Source organism: Erpetoichthys calabaricus, chromosome 1, assembly GCF_900747795.2.
Source record: "Erpetoichthys calabaricus chromosome 1, fErpCal1.3, whole genome shotgun sequence".
Lineage (NCBI taxonomy): Eukaryota > Metazoa > Chordata > Cladistia > Polypteriformes > Polypteridae > Erpetoichthys > Erpetoichthys calabaricus.
In genome coordinates this window covers 119162463-119188330 of record NC_041394.2, presented here as the reverse complement: position 1 = coordinate 119188330, position 25868 = coordinate 119162463, and the positions used below count along the sequence as shown (strand labels likewise).

At 37.3% G+C, this 25868-nt stretch overlaps 1 protein-coding gene across 9 annotated transcripts in view; it reads right to left on the bottom strand.

Moving 5' to 3' along the window:
* The window catches only part of dgki (diacylglycerol kinase, iota), a 268192-nt gene that overhangs the window by 34580 nt on the left and 207744 nt on the right, over positions 1 to 25868 (bottom strand). For 7 of the 9 annotated variants that reach the window (XM_051933240.1, XM_028805890.2, XM_051933243.1 and 4 more), the window contains 4 exons: positions 24948 to 25021; positions 21530 to 21641; positions 10006 to 10205; positions 7687 to 7749 (listed from right to left, as the gene is read on the bottom strand). In XM_051933240.1, coding sequence (XP_051789200.1) covers positions 7687 to 7749; positions 10006 to 10205; positions 21530 to 21641; positions 24948 to 25021 — 449 coding nt within the window. The remainder of the gene's footprint in view (positions 1 to 7686; positions 7750 to 10005; positions 10206 to 21529; positions 21642 to 24947; positions 25022 to 25868) is intronic. The other 2 variants (XM_028805906.2, XM_051933262.1) reach the window with 1 other exon arrangement.

Here is a 25868-nt window from a genome sequence, read left to right as displayed (position 1 = left end):
ATAATGAAGATAAACAAAGAGTTCTGAGCACCTGTTTCCATAGCCCTGCATGCTTTATTAAACTTCTACTGTATAACATCTCAAATGCTTTGAAGTCCAGTCCATGCTATTCAGATATCTTGAGGTGATCAACCCAGATGGTTCTTATTCTGCGTAACTTAAGACCTCTGAAATTCAGGAATTGTTTCAACACTCTAAATAACATCTAAGCTAATTATGAATCATTTTCTGCCTACATTTCACAACAATTTTTGAAAATGTTATTTCATTTTAACGTATTCAGTAATGACCTCTCAAATAGTTGTATTATCTTATATACTTGCCTTGTATTGACCATCTTCTAATTTATTTTTAATGTGTTTAACATAAGTATTAGTCTGTACACCTGTCCAGGACAGCTTGTTTCAATGTAGTGTTTCAATAATTTTGAGACTACTATGTGAGCAATGTACATGAAGCAAGAATAAATCAAAAAACAAGAATCATCACATGGCAGCCTTATATTCACACTCACTCAAACCAGCTTGATTTAAAGAAAACAACTTAAAAACATTTTTGAAATGTGATGGCAGATCATATTACCCATAAAAAGAAAAAAAAAAAACATAAACGAGGAGGAATGTACCAACACCACCTACATAATAAATAGGGTTGGAATATAAGTCAAAGTCTTGGAGGGATGAGGCGACAGCACTAACAACTGTGCTGCCTTCTACCATTTTTAGCATTAATTTATTGATTTATTTTGAAAAGTGAAATAATAAAAATGTAATTTACAATGTTACTGTACATTTTATATCATTTATAACAAATCTGCACAGTCACATATGAATCATATAAATGAAAAAATACTTTATACTGTACACTGTTTTATGATACATGCAAGAATTTCACAGTACTCTGTATATGTGCAAGTACTACTACTACTACTTGACCTGTTTTTACATGAATACTGAAAATTCTCTAGTCTCCTGTAGATCCTGGAAATAATGTGGCCAAAATGGATTTTATTTAATTTCTTCACTCTCTGCGCTTCTTTATTTCCTTGATTGACTTGCATTCAAAAGCCCTTCCAGTCTGCTTCATTCTCTTTGCCGAAGTTGTAACTGTTTTCGGTGATCAAACTAATTAATTTCAGGGACTGAAGAAATATCTCATTCACAGCACAGAAAGTTGTAAATTTTATATTTGTTATTAACTGAAACAATTCTTATCTTAAATCAGATGGTAAAGATATGTTAAAGAACTTACATGTACATTATTCACCAGAGTTAGACACAAAGAAACATTATAGCATTGGGGACTTCAACCTGATGTTTGAACCATTCCTGGAATCCCAATTAATTATTTTTTTAATTTTGTAAGTGGATTTCAAGTATATCTTCTCAGTATCTCAGTCTACACAGTAATACCAGCAATATGTAGTTATGGTAACTAAAACACACATCAATTAATGTCTAAATTTAGACCTGGGGGAGTGCTTGTGAGATGAGCCTCTTTCTGTTTGTTGTAGGGCTGTACTACAAACCTTTTGAATCAAATGATCTGCAGGTTTGAGCAGCAGAAATACAAACTAGCTAAAGAATTAAAGTGAAGAACAGCCAGTGTGGCAGGTGTTAATAATAAGAATCAGAACCATTGATACATCAATGGCAAAACAAAAAAACACGATTCATTGTTAAAAGTAAAGAGAATTTGCAAAAGTCCTTTCTTTACATTAATCAAAGTTCATCAGGTGTACATATGACCTTCTTTGGAAGCAGCCCTGTGCCATGGAAAATCAGCATACCATCATTAACAATATGCATCAGTGCTAAGGCAATATATCAGTGCCCATGTACAAAAAAGGGATAAAGATAAACTAGTTCAGCCATTAAATGAAATGAAATCCACAAAAAAAACTACTGAATTAATAAGAGACTATCAAGCAATAATTAGATTAGAAAAAAAAATTCTTGGACTTGAATAAATATATGTTGTCATGAGATAGACCATTAATGTTCTGTTTTCATAATAAATTAAACTTTGATGCACAAGAAAAAATGTGTTAAATACGATTCAGTTCTCACATAATAGTAAAGTTCTTTGTTAACAAATTGCAAGGGAAAAAGGCCTGTAATGCTCCTCATAGTGATATTTATTCTCAGTGCATGAATAATACTTGCATATTGGGACGTAAATAATCAATATTGATTTTCTTCTCCAACACGCTGGAGGGACTATGTCTCTCGGCTGGCCTGGGAACGCCTTGGGATTCCCCCGGAAGAGCTAGAAGAAGTGGCCAAGGAGAGGGAAGTCTGGGCATCTCTGCTCAAGCTGCTGCCCCCGCGACCCGACCTCGGATAAGCGGAAGAGAATGGATGGATGGATGGAACACTATGTGTCTAGTTTATTTTGAACACCAAAAGGCTAAGACCATGGGTGCATTTCAAAAACCATGCTTATGAAATCGAAGCTTAGATGAATAATAAACCTCTCTTGAAAAAGTCTTATTTAAAAATCTTGGCTCAAGATGGACTTTGGCAATCCTGGAGAATGTGTGCACTATAAGCAGCCTGCAGAACTGGTTGCTGAGAACATCTGTGATGGCTCATGAGTACATGTGACTTTAAATGTGAAGCATATGGGATAATTTGGAAAGGTTTAAAGTTTTATTTTATTATTGTAAAATAAAAAATATATATCAGAGACATGCAAGAGCAAGAAGTAATGTTTTATCTGTGATAACAGAAAAATGAAATGTGTCCAATTTTAAGAAATGAGGACTGCATTGTAATTTACATTAGGCTAGTTAAATACGTAAGTACTTTTGATAAGTACTTTTAGAACCTACTTTTTTATTATTATATATTTTCCTTTTGCTTTTGTTAACAAAAAAGAACAATGTGGACTAATGATGTAATAATTTAAATGTGATATATTATTTTTTATTATTTTCAATGGACACACCCAGCCACAGGGAATGCACAAACCAGTGTGTTTCTTCGTGCCAGTCCCAAGTCCAGATAAAAAGGGAAGTTTATGTCAGGAAGGGCATCCGGTGGTAAATTTTGGCAGATCTATATGCGGACAACAATACAGATTTCCATACTGGATCGGTCGAGGCCCGGGCTAACAATGGCCGCAACCAGTACTGTTAACCAACAGGGTGCTGGCGGAAACAAAGGGTGAAGAGGAAGGTGAAGACAGTGGAAGTGAAGGTAGGAACTTTGAATGTTGGCAGTATGACTAATAAGGGGAGAGAGATGATATGATGGAAAGAAGGAAGATTGATATATTGTGCATGCAAGAGACAAGATGGAAGGGGAGTAAAGCCAGGTGTATCAGAGGTGGTTTCAAATTGTACTACCATGGTGTGGATGGGAAAAGAAATGTGTTAGGGGTTATCCTGAAGGAACAGTATATCAAGAGTATTTTGGAGGTGAAAAGAGTGTCGGACAGAGTGATGATTATGAAGCTAGAAATTGAAGGTAGGATAATGAATGCTGTTAGTGCATATGCCCTGCAAGTTGGATGGGCAATGGAGGAGAAAGAAGATTTCTAGAGTGAGTTGGATGAAGTGGTGGTGAAGAGTGTACCCAAGGGAGAGAAAGTGGTGATTGGAGTGGATTTCAATAGACATGTGGGTGAAGGGAACAGAGGAGGTCAGGAGGTGATGGGTAGGTATGGTGTCAATGAGAGGAATGCAGAAGTCAGATGGTAGTAGATTTTGCAAAAAGGAAGGACATGGCTATGGAAAAAATAAATGTATTTTAAGAAGAGGGAGGTACACAGGGTGACATACAAGAGTGGAGGAAAATGTATACAGGTAGATTATTTCCTATGCAGTAGGATCAGTCTGAAGGAGATTGGAAACTGTTAATCAGTGGCAGGGGTAAGCATAGTTAAGCAGCATAGGATAGTGGTCTGTAGGATGATGTTGGATATCAAGAAGAGGCGGAGAGTGAGGACAGAGCCAAAGATCAAATGGTGGAAGTTGAAAAAGGAAGATTGTAAGTTTGAGTTCGAGGAGGAGGTAAGACAGGCAGTGGGTGGCAGTGAAGAGTTAACAAATAGCTGGGCAACTACAGCAGAAGTAGGGTGACAGCTAGAAGGGTGTTTGGTGTGACATCTGGACAGCGGAAGGAGGATAAGGAAACCTGGTGGTGGAATGGGAAAGTACAGGAGAGTATAAGGAGGAAGAGGTTGTCGAAGAACAAATAGGATAGTCAGAGAGATGCAGAAAGTAAACAGGAGTACAAGGAGATAAGGCACTAGGTGAAGAGAGAGGTGACAAAGTCTAAAGAAAAGGCATATGATGAGTTGTATGAGAGGTTGGATACTAAGGAGGGAGAAAAAGACCTGTACCGATTGGGTAGACAGAGGGACCGAGCTGGGAAAGATGTGCAGCAGGTTAGGGTAGTAAAGGATAAAGATGGAAATGTACTCACAAGTGAAGAGAGTGTGTTGAGCAAATGGATAGAGTACTTTGAGAGGCAGATGAAGGAAGAGAATGAGAGAGATAGAAGGTTGGATAATGGGGAGATAATGAATCAAGAAGTGCAATGGATTAACAAAGAGGAAGTAAGGATGGCTATGAAGAGGATGAAAAATGGAAAGGCTGTTGGTCCAGATGACATACCTGTCCAAGCATGGAGGTGTTTAGGAAAGATGGCAGTGAAGTTTTTAACCAGATTGTTTAATGCAATTTTGGAAAGTGAGAGGATGCCTGAGGAGTGGAGAAGAAGTGTACTAGTACAGATATTTAAGAATAAGGGAGATGTGCAGAACTGTAGTAACTACAGTGGGATAAAATTGATGAGTCACAGCATGAAGCTATGGGAAAAAGTAGTGGAAGCTAGGTTAATGGTGATGATTAGTGAGCAGCAGTATGGTTTCATACTGGGAAAGGGCACTGCAGATGCATTTGCTCTGAGTTTGCAGCCATACAGTTTGCTCTGAGAGTTTTGATGGAGAAGTATAGAGAAGGCCATAAGGAGTTGCATTGTGGACTCAGAGAAATAATATGGCACAACTCCTAGAGAGGAATTGTGGTACTGTATGAAGATGTTGGGAGTGGTAGAGAAGTATGTAAGAGTGGTACAGGATATGTACAAGGGCAGTATGACAGTGGTGAGGTCTGTAGTAGGAATGAAGGATGAATTCACGGTAGAAATGAGATTAAATCAGGGATGAGCTCTGAGGCCTTTCTTATTTGCAATGATGATGGACTGGTTGACAGACGAGATTAGACAGGAGTTCCAATGGACTATGATGTTTGCAGATGACATTTTAATCTGTAGCGAGAGTAGGGAGAAGGTCAAGGAGACCATGAAGAGGTGGAGATATCCTCTACAGAGGAGAGGAAAGAAGGTCAGTAGGAACAAGACAGAATACATGTGTGTGAATGAGAGAGAGGTCAGAGGAGTGGTGAGGATGCAGGGAGTAGAGTTGCTGAAGTTGGATGAGTTTAAATACTTGGGATCAACAGTACAGAGTAACGGAGAGTGTAGAAGAGAAGTGAAGAAAAGAGTGCAGACATGATGGAGTAGGTGCAGAAGGGTGTCAGGAGTGATTTGTGACAGAAGGGTACTGGCAAGAAGGAAAGGGAAGTTCTAAAACACCATAGTGAGACTAGCTATGTTATATGGGTTGGAGACGGTGGCATTGACCAAAAAACAGGAGACAGAGCTGGAAGTGGCAGGGTTAAAGATGATAATATTTGGTTTGGGTGAAACAAAGATGGACAGGCTTAGAAATTAGTATGTTAGAAGGTCAGCTCAGGTTGGACGTTTGGGAGACAAAGTCAGAGAGGTGAGATTGTGCTGTTTTGGACATGTGCAGAGGAGAGATGCTGGGTATATTCAGAGAAGGATATTAAGGATGGAGTTGCCAGGTAAGTGGAAAAGAGGAAGGCCTAAATGTGGTGAGAGAGGACATGAAGGTGGTGGGTGTAACAGAGCAAGATGCAGAGGACAGGAAGATATGGAAAAAGATGTTCCCCTGTGGTGACCCCTAATGGAAGTAGTCAAAAGAAGAAGTATTTTCAATGGACAGTGTAGCTTTTAATGGCTACATTTTGTAATTAACATATCACTTTAATTTAAATGATAGTATAAGAAAAATACAGCAATATTAGATATGGTAAGATATCTATCATTGACAATAATATGGTAGAGCGCCACGGTGGTACAGTGGTAGCGCTGCTGCCTCGCAGTAAGGAGTCCTAGGTTCACTTTCCGGGTCCTCCCTACGTGGAGTTTGCATGTTCTCCCCATGTCTTTCCTCCATGGGTTTCCTCCAGGTGCTCCGGTTTCCTCACACAGTCCAAAGACATGCAGGTTAGGTGCATTGGCAATCCGAAATTGTCCCTAGTGTGTGTGCTTGGTGTGTGTGTGTGCGTGTGCGTGTGCGTGTGCGTGTGCGTGTGTGTGTGTGTGTGTGTGTGTGTGTGCGTGCCCTGTGGTGGGCTGGCGCCCTGCCCGGGGTTTGTTCCTGCCTTGCGCCCTGTGCTGGCTGGGATTGGCTCCAGCAGACCCCCGTGACCCTGTGTTAGGATATAGGGGGTTGGAGAATGACTGACTGACTGACTAATATGGTAATTCATAATTTAAATGTTGTATATTATTAATTCTTGCCATTTGTAATTAATTAAATTAAATTATTTTCCATGAATGCAGTTCCTCTTCTGCAAGCTATAAGCATGGAGTGTTATCTGGCCAATCATGGAGGCCACCAGATCTCCATTTATGGTGGAAAGCATTGATGTAGTTGTTTGGACAGCCTGTCTATAATCAGCCAGTTCTCACAATGTGTTGTTCCCCTGTACTTCCAAAAAGCTTTAGTAATTCTATTTTCCTACAACCACTGTCATCAACACTACCTCTGTGCCAACTCCATAAAGTAAACTTGTACCATGACACAGAAGCCTGACCACCAGGTCTTAATGAAAGCCAAGAATTTAGCTTGTATAGGACTTTGTCAATTTCTTGTGCAGTAAGTGATGAATGTATTATCAAGACATTCATCTTGTGCTGCAGTGGCAGTACAAATATCACAAGGTCGCTATAATCTGACCCTGTCATGTTGTAATATATTTCTGGCAAATCACAGGGAGAGAGTATGTAATCTTCCATTTTCCTACTACTTTCTTTACTCAGGAATAAAATTTATGATTGCTGGGAGCGACAGTCTGGCAGCAGACAGTGAAAGCAGGAAACAGCTCATGATGGTAGAACAATCCATTTCTGTGCACACAAACACAAAATCACACCAACAGAATTACGGGCAATTCAGAATTATAAACTAACAACTTGACTATTAATTGTAGGAAAGCCTGAACTCCTCTGAGATAACTGTTAGAGAATGTTCTCTTTATGCAGTCATTAACATTTAGTATTTGGTACAGTTGCCACACTGGTTACAATAAAAAGCACTTTAAATAACAACATACATTATTTTTCAATCTAATGTTAAAGGCATTAAACAAACTGATTTATTAAAATTCAGTGTAAAATAAAACAGACAGTAACATTTGAGACATAACCAATTAATAATAATAAAAAAATACAAATTAGTAATAATAATAATACATAATAAAAATACAGATAGCAAAGAAGCAAAGGAAAATGGAAACTTTTCTACTAAAAATAGAACTATTTGTCTTAAGGTTATATATCACGAGGGGCAGAAGCGATGCATACTTACACACTGAAGGAGTCAGGTGGTGCAGACACACGCCTCACATCAGCATTACAGACCTTCTGAATACTTCAGTCCAAAAGCAATGCGGGTTAAAGTTTATGAGCAAGAGCAAAAAGAGCAAAAGGATGCATAGTTGAGACATACAGAAAGGGAAAAAGACAATGCCATGATTGAGCAGAACAACAGAAAAAATATTACAGTGAAGGTGGAGAAAATGTCTAAGGAAAACTTATAAAGACTAAGTCATGTTTACTATGAGTAAATAGATCAGATAGTATTTGAAGACAGAAGTAAGGGTTGCCAAAAACTAGCACTGGACAGAGAAACAAACTGTAATGAAAGATAATGAACAGTGACAGAACAGTGACGTCATTTAGGTTAGTGCTGTGATACAGTAAGTGGGATAAATGAGGAAAAATTCCATATAAGGATTTTTCACAGGCACTTTCTCCTCTGTTTTTTCTCCCAGGATCCATTCAGCAAAGCAAAGCAGAAAAATTCTGTCATAAGAACAACATTAATTATGGATTTGTCTAGATATACTTGTGCTTTTTTGGGACTGAGAGATACAAATTGTTAACCCTTTTCCTGCAACATTTAACACTCTGCATTTCACATATACAGTATGTAATTACATTTAATTACAATAAACACATTTTTAATAATAAATATTCTCCTTAAATAGCATGATTTTATCATTTTTCTCTAACACTAACAGCCACACATATATATATTAATTCTTCAGAGTTCATTACCAGCTCTTTTCCAATTCACTACAATATAGGTAAGAACAATGATAGCACATATTCTAAACTCTTTCTGTGTTTCAAAATCTAAATATTTCAGTGAACATAATTTAAATGTATAGATATTTAAAACTAAACCTGATATACTGGAAAATAAATTTGTGTCCTCAACTGGTTTAACAAGCTTATTTTCATCTTTGAGATGTAAACTGTAGATCACATGATTTTAGGTGTGGACTGGATAACGCAAAAGAGAAATGGTAACTTTTAATGAAATATAATAAAAAAAAGCTTTTTTGTTTGGCATCTATGCTTTGTTTATTTATTTTTGGCAGAACCTGTCTTTTTTAGTTTTATTTTCACCCATTGTAAGTATACCTAGGATCAGTCATAAGAGCTTATACTATAATTATTAATACATATAGTATTGTTAGAAGTATCCTTATCATCTTTGGGTCAGAGACCACTTGCAGTATTACTTCACAGATCTCTTATATACTGGGCACAGTTAAAATGGTTAGCATACTTCATTGTTACTAGCCCTAATATTAATTTCAGTGCTTGGATTTGTAATCCCCTGAGAAAGTATGAAAAACTAAACAGCCAAAAAGAACAAAACTTAAATTGGTACTGTTCTCCCAAAACCAGCCTCTTTAATACATCGATGTACTCTTTATAAAAAACATGTTGGTGGTCTCATAGATTATGTACACAAAACTATGGTCTACTGTCTGGAAGTAACATTGGCCTAGCTACACAAAGTCTCACATCGCACACATTTGCTTTACTGTTCTCTTCCATACTAAAATCCTCCAGACTAACTTTAAAGTGTTAGAAAATAATGTAACATTGTCAGGCCCCCTTAATTTAGGTTAAGGTTGTGGTGGGATGTAGCCTATAATTAAAAAGCACATGGGCAACATAGTGAATCTAAATAAGCACACAGCAACTTGCAAAATTACAAGGTGCAGAATGATTTATAATGTAGATTGATTCATCAGTGGTCAAGGAGTCAAGTATAGAGCTTAACTGTTTAGGATTAAATTTTTAAATTATTTATTTATGAACTGCATTTAGCTTTATTCCATAATTTAATTCATGAACATGATATAGGCAATGCTTCATTTTGTAGAATGTGACTGAGAGATCATTTCAAGACTTTACAATGTTTGGCATAAAACATGCAAGGTCTTTTTGAACAGTAGCCCACTTGTGATGCCACTGAGCAGCTTTCTTTTAATGTATTATTTTCATATCATGCTTAAGGTGACAGTAAATTAACATCATCAATAGCCTGGAGGTAGTCCAGTATGGGCTCAGCCATAGATTCTGCTTAAGATTTTTAGTAGATGAAAATAATTTGAAATTATGGTAGTTTTACTCCAACATTCCCTTTGGGGATCACACATAGCTGAATGTAAGGGAACTGAGTAACCACAGCAGCATTCCAGAAACAAATATATTGACTTTTGATGGATTGCTGATTAACACAATGCAACAACTAGAGCATGCAAGTTTAATTATATGAACCCAAATTTGCTAAGCACACAACAGCTTTAAGTCCCCTACCACTCACTCATTTAGAAGAGGAACAGACGTGCGTCTCTTAATCTTCTGCACCATGTTGGCTTGGTTTCTAAGAGAAATATGCAGGGTAGAAGGTGCTAGTCGACAAGGCTCTCCATCCACCTGTACAGGTATAGTCTTGAAAGTTGTCACTACTACTTCTCTGCACTGGTGAAGCCGCTCACCATGACCTCCTACCTGTAGTGCAACCTAATATGAGGTAAAAAAAAGAAATGAGAAGAGAAATAAAAAAACTGCCACTTTAATTCAGTGAAATTAAAAACAGAGCAATTTGTACAAATAAAACAATAACAGGATTTTTATTATATTTAATTTTGTGGTGCTGCTCATAAAATGAATAGTGGACTGAAAATTTAAATCTTTTCATGTAAGTGAACATAAACTCTTAAGTTTATTCGATCATTCATACATTTTCCATCTGAAACTGGGTTGCGGGGGCAACAGTGTTATCAGTGAGGCCCATACTTCCTTTTCCCCAACCACACTTGTGGAACACAGGTGTTCCCAGGCCATTTGAGAAATATAATCCTCCCAGTGAGCCCAGTGTCTTCCCCAGGGTCTCCTCTCAGTTGGTTGTGCCCATAAAACCTACATGGGGAAGCATCTGGGAAGCATTTGTATCAGATGCCCAAACCATCTCAATTGGCACCTCTCAATGCAAACAGTCAGTGGCACTACCCAGAGCCTCTCCAAGATATCTATGCTTCTCACCCTATTTATAAAAGCCCAGTAACCTTGCGGAGAAGAGTTCATTATGGCCACTTGTACCTGCAATCTCATTATTTTGGTCATTACTCAAAGCTTATGATCATAGGTGAGGATAGAGACATAGATCAACTGGTAAATTAACAGCTTTGCCTTCTGACATGGCTTCTTCTTCACCACTACAGATTGGTAATGCAACCTTATAACTGCGCTTGCCACCCCTATCTGTCTGTCCATCTCACCATCCATTTTCTCCTAATTTGTGAACAAGACCCCAAGGTACCTAATCTTCATTTGATGTAGTAATTCACTTCCTACTTGGGGAGAACACTCCACCTTTTTCCTACTGATGACCATGGCCTCAGATTTGGAGGTGCTGATCTTCACCCCTGATGCTTTACACTCGGTTGCACACTGTCCCAGTGCGTGTTATAGTTCACAGCCTGATGAAGCCAACAGGATCACGTTGTCTGCAAAGAGCAGTGGTAAGACCACTGAACTGGACACCCTCCCTTTTCCAACTGCTCTTTGATATCCTGTCCATGATAATCACATAAATAGGAGCCAAAGCACAGCCCTTGCAGAGTCCTACACCCACTGGGAGCAGTGTTGATGTTTTTCAGAGTTTGCGGACACAGATCTCACTGTGATTATACAGGGACTGAATAGCCATTATTAGGGGCCCCAGAACCCCATACTGTCCCGGTACCCCCGACAGAATCCCTCAAGGAACACAGTCATACACCTTCTCTAAGTCCACACAGCACATGTAGACCGATTAGTTGTACTCCCATACCCCCTCCAAAATCCTCATGACTATCTGGGGAATCACACTTCTCAGCCTTCCTGGAAAAGCTTATATCAGGGTACTAGAAAGGAGACTCTGCTCAGTCATGGAACCTCTGATCCAAGAAGGGCAATGTGGATTCCATCAAGGCCTTGGAATGGTGAATGTATAAGTGATACAAAAAGTTTAACAGCTTGTATTGGCACTTTAATTTAGATTCATCATTATCATCACAAGCTATCTCTTAGATGGAACTAATGGGTAGGTGTAAAGATGATTTATGAGGCCAACTTAAAATCACCATAGCTGGTCAAAGGATGGATGAGAGTTGGATAGTTGAGATGAGTAGTACAGTATTATTGACATGGATCAATGCATATTGGTTTATCACTCCTACTTCTGATCTTTATGTTTACGCCAGGTTATATTAGCATAGTACTTACAGTCTTTGAATCGCACTTCAAATTTTCAACCCTGTACAATATACAATAATTACAAACATAGTATAAATAAAGAAAAAATGTAACATAAAAACCAAAAATACAAAAGATCTACTTTGAGTGCCTGGTATCTATGATATGCACAATGTAACAATTCAAAAATAGCTGATGACAAATGATTATGATTGATAGTCTATCCACTTAAAGCAGACAGTCTTCTTTAAAAGTTGCAGATTTCACTAGTGTGACATCAAACACAAACTAATACCTAATGACATTTCTTGGGTTGTTGTTGAGTTGCATTTGGAAATAAAACTAAGAACTTCCATCTGGTAGACAAGCAGCCAGGAGGTGTAAAAAATGAGTTAAGGCAATGGTACAATTTTGCTTTATTTCTAAACTGACTCCTAAGGGCTCAGTGATTAAGACTGCTGTCTACATGTCATTAAAAAAGTTCCTCCACAGGTCTTTGCTATATTCTGATTTAAGCAATTTGATTTTACAAAGGTCATATTGAGAGGATGGCACTGTTCTTGATATTTTTCTATAAGTTAAGAGGCTGCAAATATCCTGTTACTTCAGAACTCATATCAGGACTCTTAATGAATCTAAGAAGTAGGAAGATAATGAGATAGAAGCTTTATAGTCATATCACCTACAATTTTTGGAGACTGAATGCACTGTAATTTATGCAATTGTATTTCTCTCCTGTGGTCTTCTTCTTTATGGTTGAGAAAGCATCATCTGTTTCTAATTTCAAAACGGAAACATCAACACTCTCATTGCACTCTACTTGTCTAACAAACACTTCATTTGCTTTTATCCATTTTCACATCATCTTTAACCTCAGAAGGTTTGACTCAAAAGTGGTCAGGCTGAAGACAATAGCTACACATTTCAGTCCATAGGGGACTATACTATATGTTTACAGTCAATTGTAATATTTTTTTTTTCAGAATTGTAACAAGTCTAATAATATGGAGCTAATTTGTATGTCAAACTAAACTATTTTGTTTTATTTTGATTCTTATCAAACATTAGTTCATATGATTGTATTCTGCTACTATTACACATCTTTTATAGTCTGTCTACAGGGGTTTTAACAGGGGTTTTAACTTCTAGTAAAACAATATGGTAGCATTTAAGGAGACCAGTTCATGAGCAGTCTATCTGTCATACACACTTCAGCCTGTTTAATGTGAATTTCCTGCAGTATATATGTATATGAAAATATGAATGGCTCTGTGCCCCTGTGAAGATAAAGAATTACCCTGTGATTTGTGAGATTGCTTTTAATGTAAATCTGTCAGCTAGGAGCTTGTGTTTTCACAGTAAACATGGAATTTGCTAGATTATTTAGTGAGTTGGATCAGAAGTGAAGCACTGAATAAACCTTAGCTTGAACGGGATCAAAACCAGAAAAATAAAAAATAAAACCACAACAAGTTACTCAATACACTCATTGAAAACTGAAAAAGCACATGAAAATTCCAAACTACCAAGTAAATGTTTTATAACCGATCACTGACCATGATTTGAAATTGTTTTCTCAAACTTCTGCAAAGCAGCTACACTATTGACACCTTTAGTTAGTGGCTCGGTAATAATGTTCCATATAGAATGTTAGGTAGTAAATTATTGGCAACAACACATCATTGCTATACACAAGACACCAACAGTGACCAGGAAAAACATGGTGGTGTTATTCAGAGTGTCTGAGAGAAGTTGAAGTTTCCTTTGGTTTTGTCAAGCAAATGTGATTAGATACTAGTCTGCCTTGGCTCTTGGAATTTGGCTATTTCAGCTTTGAGTGCAAAACTTTCAGCAGAATGTATTGTGTTACATGTAAAATAAAGCACAGCTGAATTAAAAGTCCAAAAGTAGAGCTGAGGTTTGATACTATAAAAAGCCTGATCTTTTACCTAAGGTTATTTCAAATAGCACTAAGAACAGAATAAACATTAAACTGGACATGTGAAAGCTTTGGAATGTATCCTGAAATTTAGATAACTAGGAAGTGCACAGTGCAGACCTTTATACCTTTGTGGCAGTGATGTTATGAGTATTGCAATTCCGGCATTTATTTTATGAGGCTGAAGTACATAATAAACAAGAATAGCTGTGCCAGATAATTGAAATATTAAAATGTGAGCTTCAATTTAAATCTTTAAAGTCTAAATATTCTCAATTGTAATTTTGTAATTTGTCATTTTTAACACTCTGATGAGGTTCATAGGCTACATCCCTAATATAGGATCAAAAATCAAAAATAATGTTATATTCATAATCAATGACTTTGAAACAGACTAAAACAATACCCAACATGCTTGTTTGAAATTTGTCTTTTTTACCTTCTGGGAATGGCTCTTAGGGTTTGTTTATACTTCACGCTCAGAACGCGTACGCACACGCATCATGGCTGCCATGCGTTTCCAGCATTCATTTGACGCATCATCTGAGCATGTTCTCAGAAATTAATGCAACGCATGTGCGAGTTGCAGTACCAGCAAAAAGTCGGAGGGTGCAGTGTGATAAAAGTCGGAATGTGATGTCAGAATCTCTGTTTACCATCAACATGTGACAGAAAGCTGCTATGTGTGTCCTCCAGGATCGTTTTGCCTGCATTGATGTTTGATGAATGGTTCGATGTGAAAAAAAAAAATTAAGGACATGGTGAAAAGGTGTATTTTGTGATTAAAGTGGATATTTCGTCTTTAATCTCAAAATGTCCACTTTAACCTTTTAGTTTACTTTATCATTAAAGTAGACTGTTGTAAACGTCATCTTAAAACCGACCCAGTTGTTAATTGCTACATGCTTCTGGGGCTTCCTCCTGAACTGACAGCAGCATTTGCCACAGAAAACACATTACATTTATGATATTCCAGCTCTTTGCACATTTAGAATCCTTAGATTTATACTTGATATTATTTTCATGATGAAATGCATTAAAGTATGTATTTTACATCTTACAGATAAGTCATTAACTTCATTTAAATAATGAATACTGATAATAATTACACATGTTGTGGCGGCACGGTCTGCCTCGCAGGGAGTCATGTCCCTTGTATTTCCTGCCTGGAGTTTGCATGTTTTCCTGGTGGGTTTCAACAATGTGCTCTGGTTTCCTTCGAAAGACATGAAGGTTTGGGGATTTGGTGACGCTAATATGATGCTAGTGTATGTGTGTGCTTGTGTTTACCTAGTGATGAGCTGAAGCTCCGTCCAGGGATTGTTTCTGTCTTGCGCCTGATGCTTGCAGGATTTAATCATTAAACATCCCTTTTAGAGACATTGCAGCAAGGTGTCCTCGGGATTTAGTAGATGTTTCAGGCAATTCACAACACAGCAAAGCCGAACCTGTTCTCACTATGATGATATCTTGCACTGCCACCTGGTGGAATCTTCCAGATTTATGTAAAGTATGCGTGCAATTATGAACAGTACAACGCTTGTGTAGCAGTAGCATCCGCTGGAGCACATGTCGCATTGTGTGAAGTATAAACCTGGACCACTGATATAGAGTCAAATATAAAAAAATATTATCAAATGCATGATCATAAACCTCAAAATAGCCCCATTTTTCTGACGTTTTGTGAAGAGGAGTAACTTGGACCCTTCTTTTTCATTAGGGGCTGAACCCCTAGGGTCAGTTGATGTGGAATGCACAACTTCAAGTCCTTTTGATCATTTTTGCTGAAGACACTTGTTGTGATGTGAAATTTTGTGTACAAATTGACAAATATTTTTATGTCTTTATTTGTAACTTAGACAATGCAATGTAATATTAGTGTTACATTATTATAACATTGATAATAACAGCAATGGTTTGATGGTTTAAGAACCCCTTTCCCCCTTTTTGGATAATATTATGACAGGGTTGGGTGGAAGTGCCTCAAACCAGTTTGGCAAGTGTTTCTCTGCTAAAGTCTCTCTCTCAACCCCCACAGGAAAGCCAGGCTGCCTAACTGCCACGCTTTACCTTAACATATGGTTTTGGGTGGAAGTGTGAAGGTGTTCTATTCCCCCATTGGTCTGAAGTATGGCTGTTTCGAACTGGCTTGTATCAAAAGCCTTTAAGTACCACGACGGCCTATTGCCTGTAGGGGTTGGACAGAAAAGCTATAAATTTGCTTGCTTTACCTCACCCTCTCTCTCTCTTGCCAAAATGATGAAAGACCATCTCACACCATGAACTGAAAAAGACAACATAATGAAGAGCACAGCTCAGCAGCCATATTGAGACAGGCATGTGGCCTGTTCTGAAGAAAGCTGACCACAACATGGTGCCTTAACTAGAGACATTTTAAGTAACTAACAAGTCGGTGTGCCACCTGAAACTACACATCACCATTTATCAGTTCGTATGGTTGCCAATATTCAACAGTACTTTGTATATTGTTTTTATTTATGAACATTATCAATAATATATTATTTGAAGTGTAACTTAACTCCTACTTGTCTTTTACTACACCTAATTGCCTGAGGTTGTAGATGTACAAGGGGAGGTGGGGAGAGGTTATATGGTAAAACACCTTAAAAACAGTGGTAAATCTGTGAGATTTGAGGCAATCTGACAAAGGCTACTTAATTACTTAGTTATTAATTTTCTGCATACAATTATACTTTTTTGCATATAATATAGTCCAAATAAGGAGTTTTTTTCAGGTTTAGAATGTCAAAATAGGGGGGAACCCCAAAAAGCTCAACATCTTGAAAAACTAGACATCAAGACATGTTGAACAGTATGTCATATGTAAGGGGGGTTTCAGGTGATGCCAGACAAAAAAACAAAACTGAAATGATTTCAAAGTGTTTATAAGTACAAAAAGGGAAAACAGAAAGAAAAATTAAAAAGCAATTTAAAAAAATACATAGAAAACCAGTCATGACAGAATAAGCTCTTGATTATTTCTGATGCTCTGTGGTGAATAGAAGAGACCACTTTAACTAAACCGCTGAAGTTATGTGTAGTTCATGTTGTATCCAAAGACATATTCTCATCCTTTTATTAGTACTGGTTTCCAGTCACTACATTCATTCAAAACTTTTTCTCCATCAAAAATATCTGATACAGAAGTAAAATAACTCTAAGATTCAGATTAGAACACCGAGGCTATTGTCCTTGCAGTCTGCAATTGAAGAAGTAGACACACAACATAAATGGATAGATGAAATTTGCAAAAAAACAAAACAAAAAAAAAACTGAAAACTTTGTTTTATGTTCTTCTCTTATTTAAATGTTGTTTTCCACTTAAACTAATGGATTGGGGCACGGTGGCACAGTGGCAGCGCTGCTGCCTCGCAGTAAAGAGACCTGGGTTCGCTTTCCGGGACCTTCCTGTGTGGAGTTTGCATGTTCTCCCCATGTCTGCATGGGTTTCCTCCCACAGTCCAAAGACATGCAGGTTAGGTGCATTGGTGATCCTAACTTGTCCCTAGTGTGTTCTTGGTGTGCGTGTGTGTCCTGTGGTTTTGTTCCTGCCTTGCACCCTATGTTGGCTGGGATTGGCTCCAGCAGACCCCTGTGACCCTGTGTTAGGATATACCAGGTTGGAAAGTGACTTACTGACTGACTGATGGATTGTTAGCTTTTATTCTAATTTTATCAAGTTTTAGAATAGATTCTTTAAATAAAGGGAACCTATTAGTCTCAAAACCATGACACTAATTTCCATAATTTTGTACTTTATATTGCGTAAAGTTGCTACATTAAAAATTCTTCCTATATAAAAGTGATAAGAGCAATTCATAAAGAGTGAGAAACATTCATCCATTATCCAACCCACTATATCCTAACTACAGGGTCACGGGGGTCTGCTGGAGCCAATCCCAGTCAACACAGGGTGCAAGGCAGGAAACAAACCCCAGGCAGGGTGCCAGCCCACCGCAGGGCACACACACACACAAACCAGGGCCAATTTAGAATCGCCAATGCACCTAACCTGCATGTCTTTGGAGGAAACCTACGCAGACACGGGGAGAACATGCAAACTCCACGCAGGGAGGACCTGGGAAGTGAACCCGGGTCTCCTAACTGTGAGGCAGCAGCACTACCCACAGCACCACCGTGCCGCCCGAGTGAGAAACAAAGAGATGTTAATAATTTCTTAAGAAGTTATATGTTTGGAATGAGCAACTGTAAAAATACATGGGTGTTGGCCAGTTTTTGTCTTCTGACAGACAGCTTTTGTTAAGGCCGTTTTGAAGTCTCAACTCTATATAAATGGTTCTCTGGAATTTCAATGACACATCTATTAAGATACCATTTTAATGGAATGCTCTTAGATGTCACATGCTAATGTGATCTTAACAATACTTGCCCTTGTGCCTAAATGAAACCGTTCATAACAACAGCAGTTGAAGTCTGAATCAAACAAGTGATGCTTGTGATGTTCTGTAATCAGTTACTATGCACTAGACTGAACCATATCAGTTTTGCCTCTATATGGTTACTACTGCTTTTTTTTTACTACTGGAGGTTAACACCATGGCACAGGCACTAACATGAATTAAGCAAGGGGGTCAGTGGTGACAATGTTAAAGCAGACAAACTGACCGAAGTGGAACACATCACATGTATGTTTTTACAAGAAATAATGTGGCAACCTCCTAAACATTTTTGAAAGGGGAAGAATTCAATTATCAATCATAAATTTTAAATAGCCTAGCCACTGTCTCTGGGCTGCATTGGTGGGAGTTGCACACTAAATAAATTTTTTGTGCCAAAAGAATCACCATTGTCACTTTTGGTACAATTGAGATATCCTATTACGGTAACATTAATACAATGAAGATACTGTATGTATTTAATTCATGCGCTTCCTTTACTCATGACAAGTTTGTGACTTTAAGGTATTGCAAAAAATTTGGGAATATTCTTTATTATCTTGCAGTATAGAAAAAGTATGAAAGGTTTCTTCACAGTTAACTTCAAAAAGCTACACTGAACTGCAAAAGGTTTTAGAATGCTTACCATTAACAAGACATGAAATGACTGACATAGTTATAAAAATCAATATACTTTATCTGATTTACAGTAACAATAAAGATTGTGCTAGTGCAGTTGGCTAATGGCACATTTGCTTTTGTTGACATATACAGTTCATACAAAACAGCTTGAACATTCACACGATTTTTAACATACAATGCAATAATGAAATAATAGGTTGCCACATTATTTCTTGTATATAAGTATTTATTTATTGTTTTATCACGAGGTAACAACAACAACCACTCAGCTTTTCCCAAGAAAATACCATTCCTTCACTTTTTACTGTCGTTGACCTTTCATAGTGAAATCCATACTCTCGGGTCATGAACCACCACATTCATCCAGTCCCCCTTTCACCTACCCCTGTCCCGTCCCCTCTAACACCATTTCAGTGCACATCTTTCTTCAGTTCTTGCTTCGTATGCCTAAATCACCTTAACCTGCTTTCCATCACACCAATTAACTCTTTATGTTTCACTGTCCAACTATGGCCTTCTTCTTATTTTATATAATAGACTACTTTTAATTTTTTATTTTTTATCAGGGACTAATATCAGTTCACTTGAGCTATTTATTGTTGAACTTGCTACATACGGCTCTTGGTGGTGTTCGTTTGAAAAAGATTACAGAAGAACTTCATATTAAAGCAGTATTCAGTAATGTTACAAAAGTGATTTAAAGTCAATTCATTCAAAGCTAAAAACTGCTGAAAATCACAACTCTTCATTAACATCAAAGCCTCAACTAGTACTGCCTTATTATATAGTAGATTTGAAAAAAATGTCTACCAACAAAAAAGCAAAACTTACTAGTTAATTTTACTCTCAAAAGCACCATCCTGTTCTCTTCTTATTACATTCTGAAAAACAGCACCTCTGCCAGCCATAGAAAAGTGGCTTGGCTTCATTGTTTAATTTGCAGTGTTTTTTCATTTTCTTTTTCTACTTCCTCTTTGTTTTTTTTTTTAACTTCAAAAAGCAATGAATGCTGATCACTGATTGGTATTGCGAACTTAAAGAGAATATGTAGTTGGACAGCAGTGTGGGCTTTTTTAAAAGTACAAGGCAATACACTGTAAGGGACGGCCGACAGTTTATCCCGGCTGCGACACCCCAGTAATGGAAGGATGGGGGAAGGCAGCTTATCAAGGACACTGCCTTCACCAAGATGATAGATGGCAGCTTTCCTGGACTGCAGTAGTGCCCCGGATGCCCGCAGAGGACTATGGGACTTGGAGTTCAGCAGCACAGTCCTGCTGGGTACCATGGGTGCTGCCAGGGGATGCTGTGGGAAGTTGGTGGGAAAACAAATTCTCACCTAGCCTGGCAGTAGTAATGGACTATGACAATGGAAGCCCCGAAGTACTTCTGGGCCGATTGAACACCTGAATTCTCCAGCTGACCCGGAAGTGCTAGTAAGTCATGTGGGAGGAAGAACAGAAGCACTTCCGGGCCAAGGACTGTATAAAGGACTGATGGGAACCCAGCAAGGGAGCCGGAGTTGGGAGAGAGTGTGACAGAGCTGCTGGGAGGAGAGGAGGAAAAGTATTGTGTTTATTTATTATTGTATTACCTGTTTGCTGTGGCTAGGGTGCTTTAGAGGCACTACAGAGGGAAAAAAGAATAAAAAGAATACTTCTTGGTGCTTTTACCCGGTGTCTGCGTATCTATCTGTTGGGTTCATGGGACAACAGCGACCCCTGGTGTTCACAACACTGATTAAAAAATAATGTTGTGTAATCCATTTATTTTAGATTAATTGTCACATGTGACACAACTCTGGCCCACTGCAGCGATCGACAACACTGTGTGGCATTTGTCCCTGTTTCTAACTGCACCCATTTTACCAAGCGGACCCCTCCTCTCCCTGCTCTTTTAATCATGTTTTTTTTTAATCATGTTTGATTCACAAATGCTAAACTCGGCCAAGGCCACAAAGGTTGAGAACCACTGCTTGAAGATAAATGCAATAGAGTAAGACAATAAAATTGTTATCTCAAGGAGTTGGAAGGAAAAAAAACAACACTGCAGTCCCCACTCTGGCATTTACACAAGGTTGCAGAAAAGACAAAGAGGGTGGGGGCAATATATATTAAATATCATTTTTACTGGATAATTGTGTGAAATTGACTATGCTCACAGCCACTGACCCTGGCAAGCACACTAAACGCGTCTTCTTTGAGATTTTGTGATTATTGCTCCTTTTACTTCATTTCTGCAGCTGGCCTTCATTTGTATAAACCAGCATGCCCTGCTTCTCCATGAAATTTCTGTCAGTGCGATGGTGAAATGGGAAACAGAGCTAGAATGTACAACTCAATTAAAGCATTATTAATGAGAAATATCAACAAATAAAAAAACGTGTCTGCTTATTTTCTGTTTTCCACAATGTCACCAAATTTCAATCAAAATCATCAAGGCATCTTCATTTGGGGTATTTAGTTTATTTTATTGTGGGGTTCTTTTACCCCTACATATTTATATATTGATACTTACTGCCCTAGGTGTACCACCCTGCCAAATTTCACCTTTTATATATTGCTGCTGTGTCATTAAATAATATTTGAATGATTCCTTATTTTACTCACCAAAGAAGCCATGGTAAATCCAATAACCTCAATACAGCCATCATCGTGTCGTTGTGGTTCAAAATCTCGATGGTCTCCTGTATTTCCCCAGGGCATAGTGCCTGCACAATATCTGCAAATCAGTTATTACAGATAGATGACATAGTCAATCTGAAGTTATTTAAAGACAAGCCTATTTGAATATTTAGACATTTAAACTCTCTCTACATATACAGGCGTATTTAAAGGAAATATGACTATAAAAAACTTTTTTTGTTGTGTTATGTCCAGAACACACATATTTTTTTTCTGAATGCTAACCAGATTTGTTTGTTGTGTGCCTGTTATTTTTGTTTACAGCAGTGGTTCCACTGTATTACAGCATTTCCGAAGACTATGTGTCCACTCTGACCACAACACACAGCTGAAATCCTGATTAACAAAGTTGTATGCTAACTACAAAAAGGCAGAGATTTTGCATGGTTCATCTACAGGAAGAATTTCTTTTGGTTTTTTTTTACAAAACATTGTATAATATGATGTTCCTGAAACAGAACATTACAGACTAGTAAATATTTAGTAATATTCTAGAAAAACAGATGCATTTTTTCTATATTTTTGCATGTGTTCCCAGCAATCACATTTGCACCAAAGAATGATTACAGCAACTTATGTTTGATGTATGTTAGAAGTAACACTGAGAATTTCTGTTTCTATTTAACGTCTTCATTAGGGAATTGAAAACATTCTGAAACAATCCATTTAAGTGAGATAGCAGTTGTATCTGCAGCTACTACCACACCAAATACAAATGACAGAACATGATGAGAGACAAAAGATTGCTTTGATGTCTGCTTAGCATTGATGTATGCTAAGGTACAGTTGATATTCACATCATGAGTTATTAAAAGATTGAGAAACACTTGGAGATGACATCCTGTTTTGCATTTACTTGCATATAATGTTCAGTATCTTCAATAGTGTTGTAATGATGATGTTATGCCTCAGTATACCAGAAGTCATGTTATCAACAGTACACCATTATCAATAACGTTATGGCTACAGCCATCTGAAAAAACACAAAATTGCACGACCCATAATCAGAATAAATAAAAGCTCATGTCAACAAAATGATAGTACCAAAATATAACGATCAAAACAGCCAAAAGTATTGAATGAAATTAATTTTACTGAAAGCAAGAGATGGCTGTAATGCTGGCCTGCTTCAAAAGCAGATAAACAACACCTACAAAAAATCAGGATAAGGAAATGGAGAGAAATACAAATTTGCAGAAAACGTTCAGGTAAACAACCATGAAACTAGTGACCTCTGAAGTTCACAGAAAGCACATCAGAAGGAAAGTTTAAGTCCATTCCCATTAAAAAGTCAAAAAAGCTGACAACTCTCCTGCTACACCTCATCTTTTTAAACACCAACCACTGTGTACATCGCACATCTGTTAATTTCATTTTGGCACAGATGAAGTGGTCCAAACTGATTGAATTTTAAAAATTTGCATGGAACAGTATTTTGCTCATGTTTATTTTTATTTTTTTTATGAAGAAGTAAAAGAATTGTCAAATAGTGAGCTGGAGTCAGTTACACATGAAATTGCAAGACTATTAATCATAAACAAAATACTATCCAGAAATAGAAGTAAAAAAGATAAACAAATGTATTAACTGTAAGTTTTTCACAGAAATAATTGTTTTTGATTGTCATGAGTCAAAACAATAAATAGGTCTTAAGGTTTATATGCTTCATTGTGGTTGTGGTCTTCTCTTAAAGTGTAATCATGCCAATTTCACATGCCAGCATCACTTCACAGGCTACACGGTTTCACAATCCTCATTTTTCTCAGTAATCTGTGATAACTGCATCTGGCTAGCACCAGTGAGAAATAATTGCATTCATCCTCTTCTTGTACCAATCCTAATCCTGGATTCACAGTCACTGTACACTTGAGAATGGAAAAGATGCTTTATAAATAAAATGTTTTACTTATTACTAATCAGTAATATCCTTGTCACTCCCAAATCTTTCCCACAGATGACATCTTTGAGTTCTTTGAAGAGGTGTACTGTAGTGTGGATGAGGAAGAACAGTTCGCTTGAGTTTTGTGATTGCTTCCTGTATTTTCAAACTTATGTATGGTTGTCACAGAAAAAATGAATGAAACTATATTGGTGCATACCCTGTCAAGATCATTGTGATACCCCCGACATAGTTATCAACTGACAAAAAACTTCAATATACTGTAGAATTAAATGTTCAGTAAACTAAGCGCCTCATGATCACCCACTACTCAGGAAAATGTATTGCTTATGAATTGCCCAAACTGAAACAGCAACACCTCAGGTTTACAATCAAACAGCTCTGAGATGACAATGGACAAACCACAACAATACAGAAAGAACATGAAGAATACATACACTGTATGATTCAAACCCAAGCATCTGGTCCTGTCCAATAGTATTGCTAATTACTGTTCTGTCAGTTCTCTGTTGGACAGTGTGATCTCGGCAAACAACTGAAAAAATGATCTACAGACATTGTGTCCTCTCCAGAAAAGGAGTCTGCACTTCTTTGAAAGAGAAGCACCATGTGGACTTCAGTGCCATCATCAGGCAGTCCTCATCATTAGTGGGTGAAGATCAAGATGCCGCTCAGCTCCTGTCAGTGTAATGTCTTATGTTCATTGCATTCCTGATGTTGATTTTTTCAAATTACTGTGGCTACATTTAAGGAGTGAATGGTACTGGACTTTCATACCTCTTCACTGGTTTACAGTTTATAGCTTTAACTGGAAACTTTGAACCAGAAATGCAAATGCACAATTAAAAAAAAAGATGGTGCTCTTTTTGATGCTGTGAATAAGGAGCTGGTGCTGAAGCCTTCAAATGCCATTACTTAACTGGAAAGTTCAGGCTGCATTCATGCACACACAAACCCAGGGGCAAACTTAGGAAAGTGCAGGGCAAAATGAGCTACCTATACCTAGGCTTGCAGCACCCAGCACAAAGACAATTTCAAATATGATAAAAAAGCAATGATTATCTTGATTACATTGAGAATATAAAAATAAATACATTTAGAAAAATTTAAAACATTTCAATAATAAGTTAATTTACTGATGAAAGATTATTGCTTAATTTTTCACAAGATCACAAATACCACACTTTGTGTAATCCTGAAGTATAGACTGAAGTATTGAGAATGTTGAAAACTATTTTGAATGACCTTCTTACATAACCATGTTGCTTCTCTTTTTCCTGTATGTTTTTCCTTCTATGCTGTCAAATAAATTATCTTTATGCACTTTTGCCTGTGGATTGTCTTAGGGTGCTAGTAGCAGACTTGATTTAATGACAATATTTTTTTGAAAATTATTTAAGTGACAGATGAAATTTTGATTAGTTTTCTAGAAAATTGTCTTACCTAGGAATGTTTAAAAAGACAATGCACTGGAATTTCAGCTCTTGTATCTTCGGCGTTAAATCTGTGCCATCACACTGCAAAGAAATGTAAAAAAAGCTGCTATTGAAGTAACTTTGCTCATTCTAGCTATGAAACAATTTTTGCTTCTCTTAATTCATTTCATACAAGCTATAGAAGCACTCAGAAGAGTTTATCATATTTCTGAACAATTAAGTATTAGTCATAATGGAAATTGAAGGAATGCATTCCACATACTCTTTAAAGAAAGACAAATAATAAATATTTTAAAAAAAGATTACCATTATGTTTCTGAAAATGCAATTATAAGAGAGGTGGAAAATACAAATAATTCACCTGTATTATCATATAAAAGGCAGACAAAGTGATAAACTTGTTCCTTGCATTGATCTCAAAAGAGTTGGTCCATTAGTCTGCTTTCATTAGCTGTTTCACCCTGAGGTGAAATAAATTACAAATTTTGATGATTGTTTAATTCTGCATGCTACTCTCGTGTTGGATTTGAGTGCATTATAATTTGACAGTTTGTGTCTTCTTAAAATCACATTATGCACATCAATTTAAATCAATATTAACCACTTCTACATGGCCTATGCAGTCCTAACTATAATTATAGCAGTACTGGTAGTAGTAATTTTTTGTCACATGTAGAGAGGACATGGCTGACAACAGGAAGTATGCCGCCACTCTCCAAAACATATTTGACGAAGGCTGAATAAATGGAAATGTCATTAACAACAACAAGAAAGCTCAGGCTGACTGTCTTATTTATCACAGCAAGTCTGCAAAGTTTTGGCATTCTCTGAACTTTTCAATTACGTGCCTTTATCTGTTCCATACTTTAATTATATAATATTTTTTGTTGTGAAACCTGACTTATGATAAACATAAAGTTAGTACGCA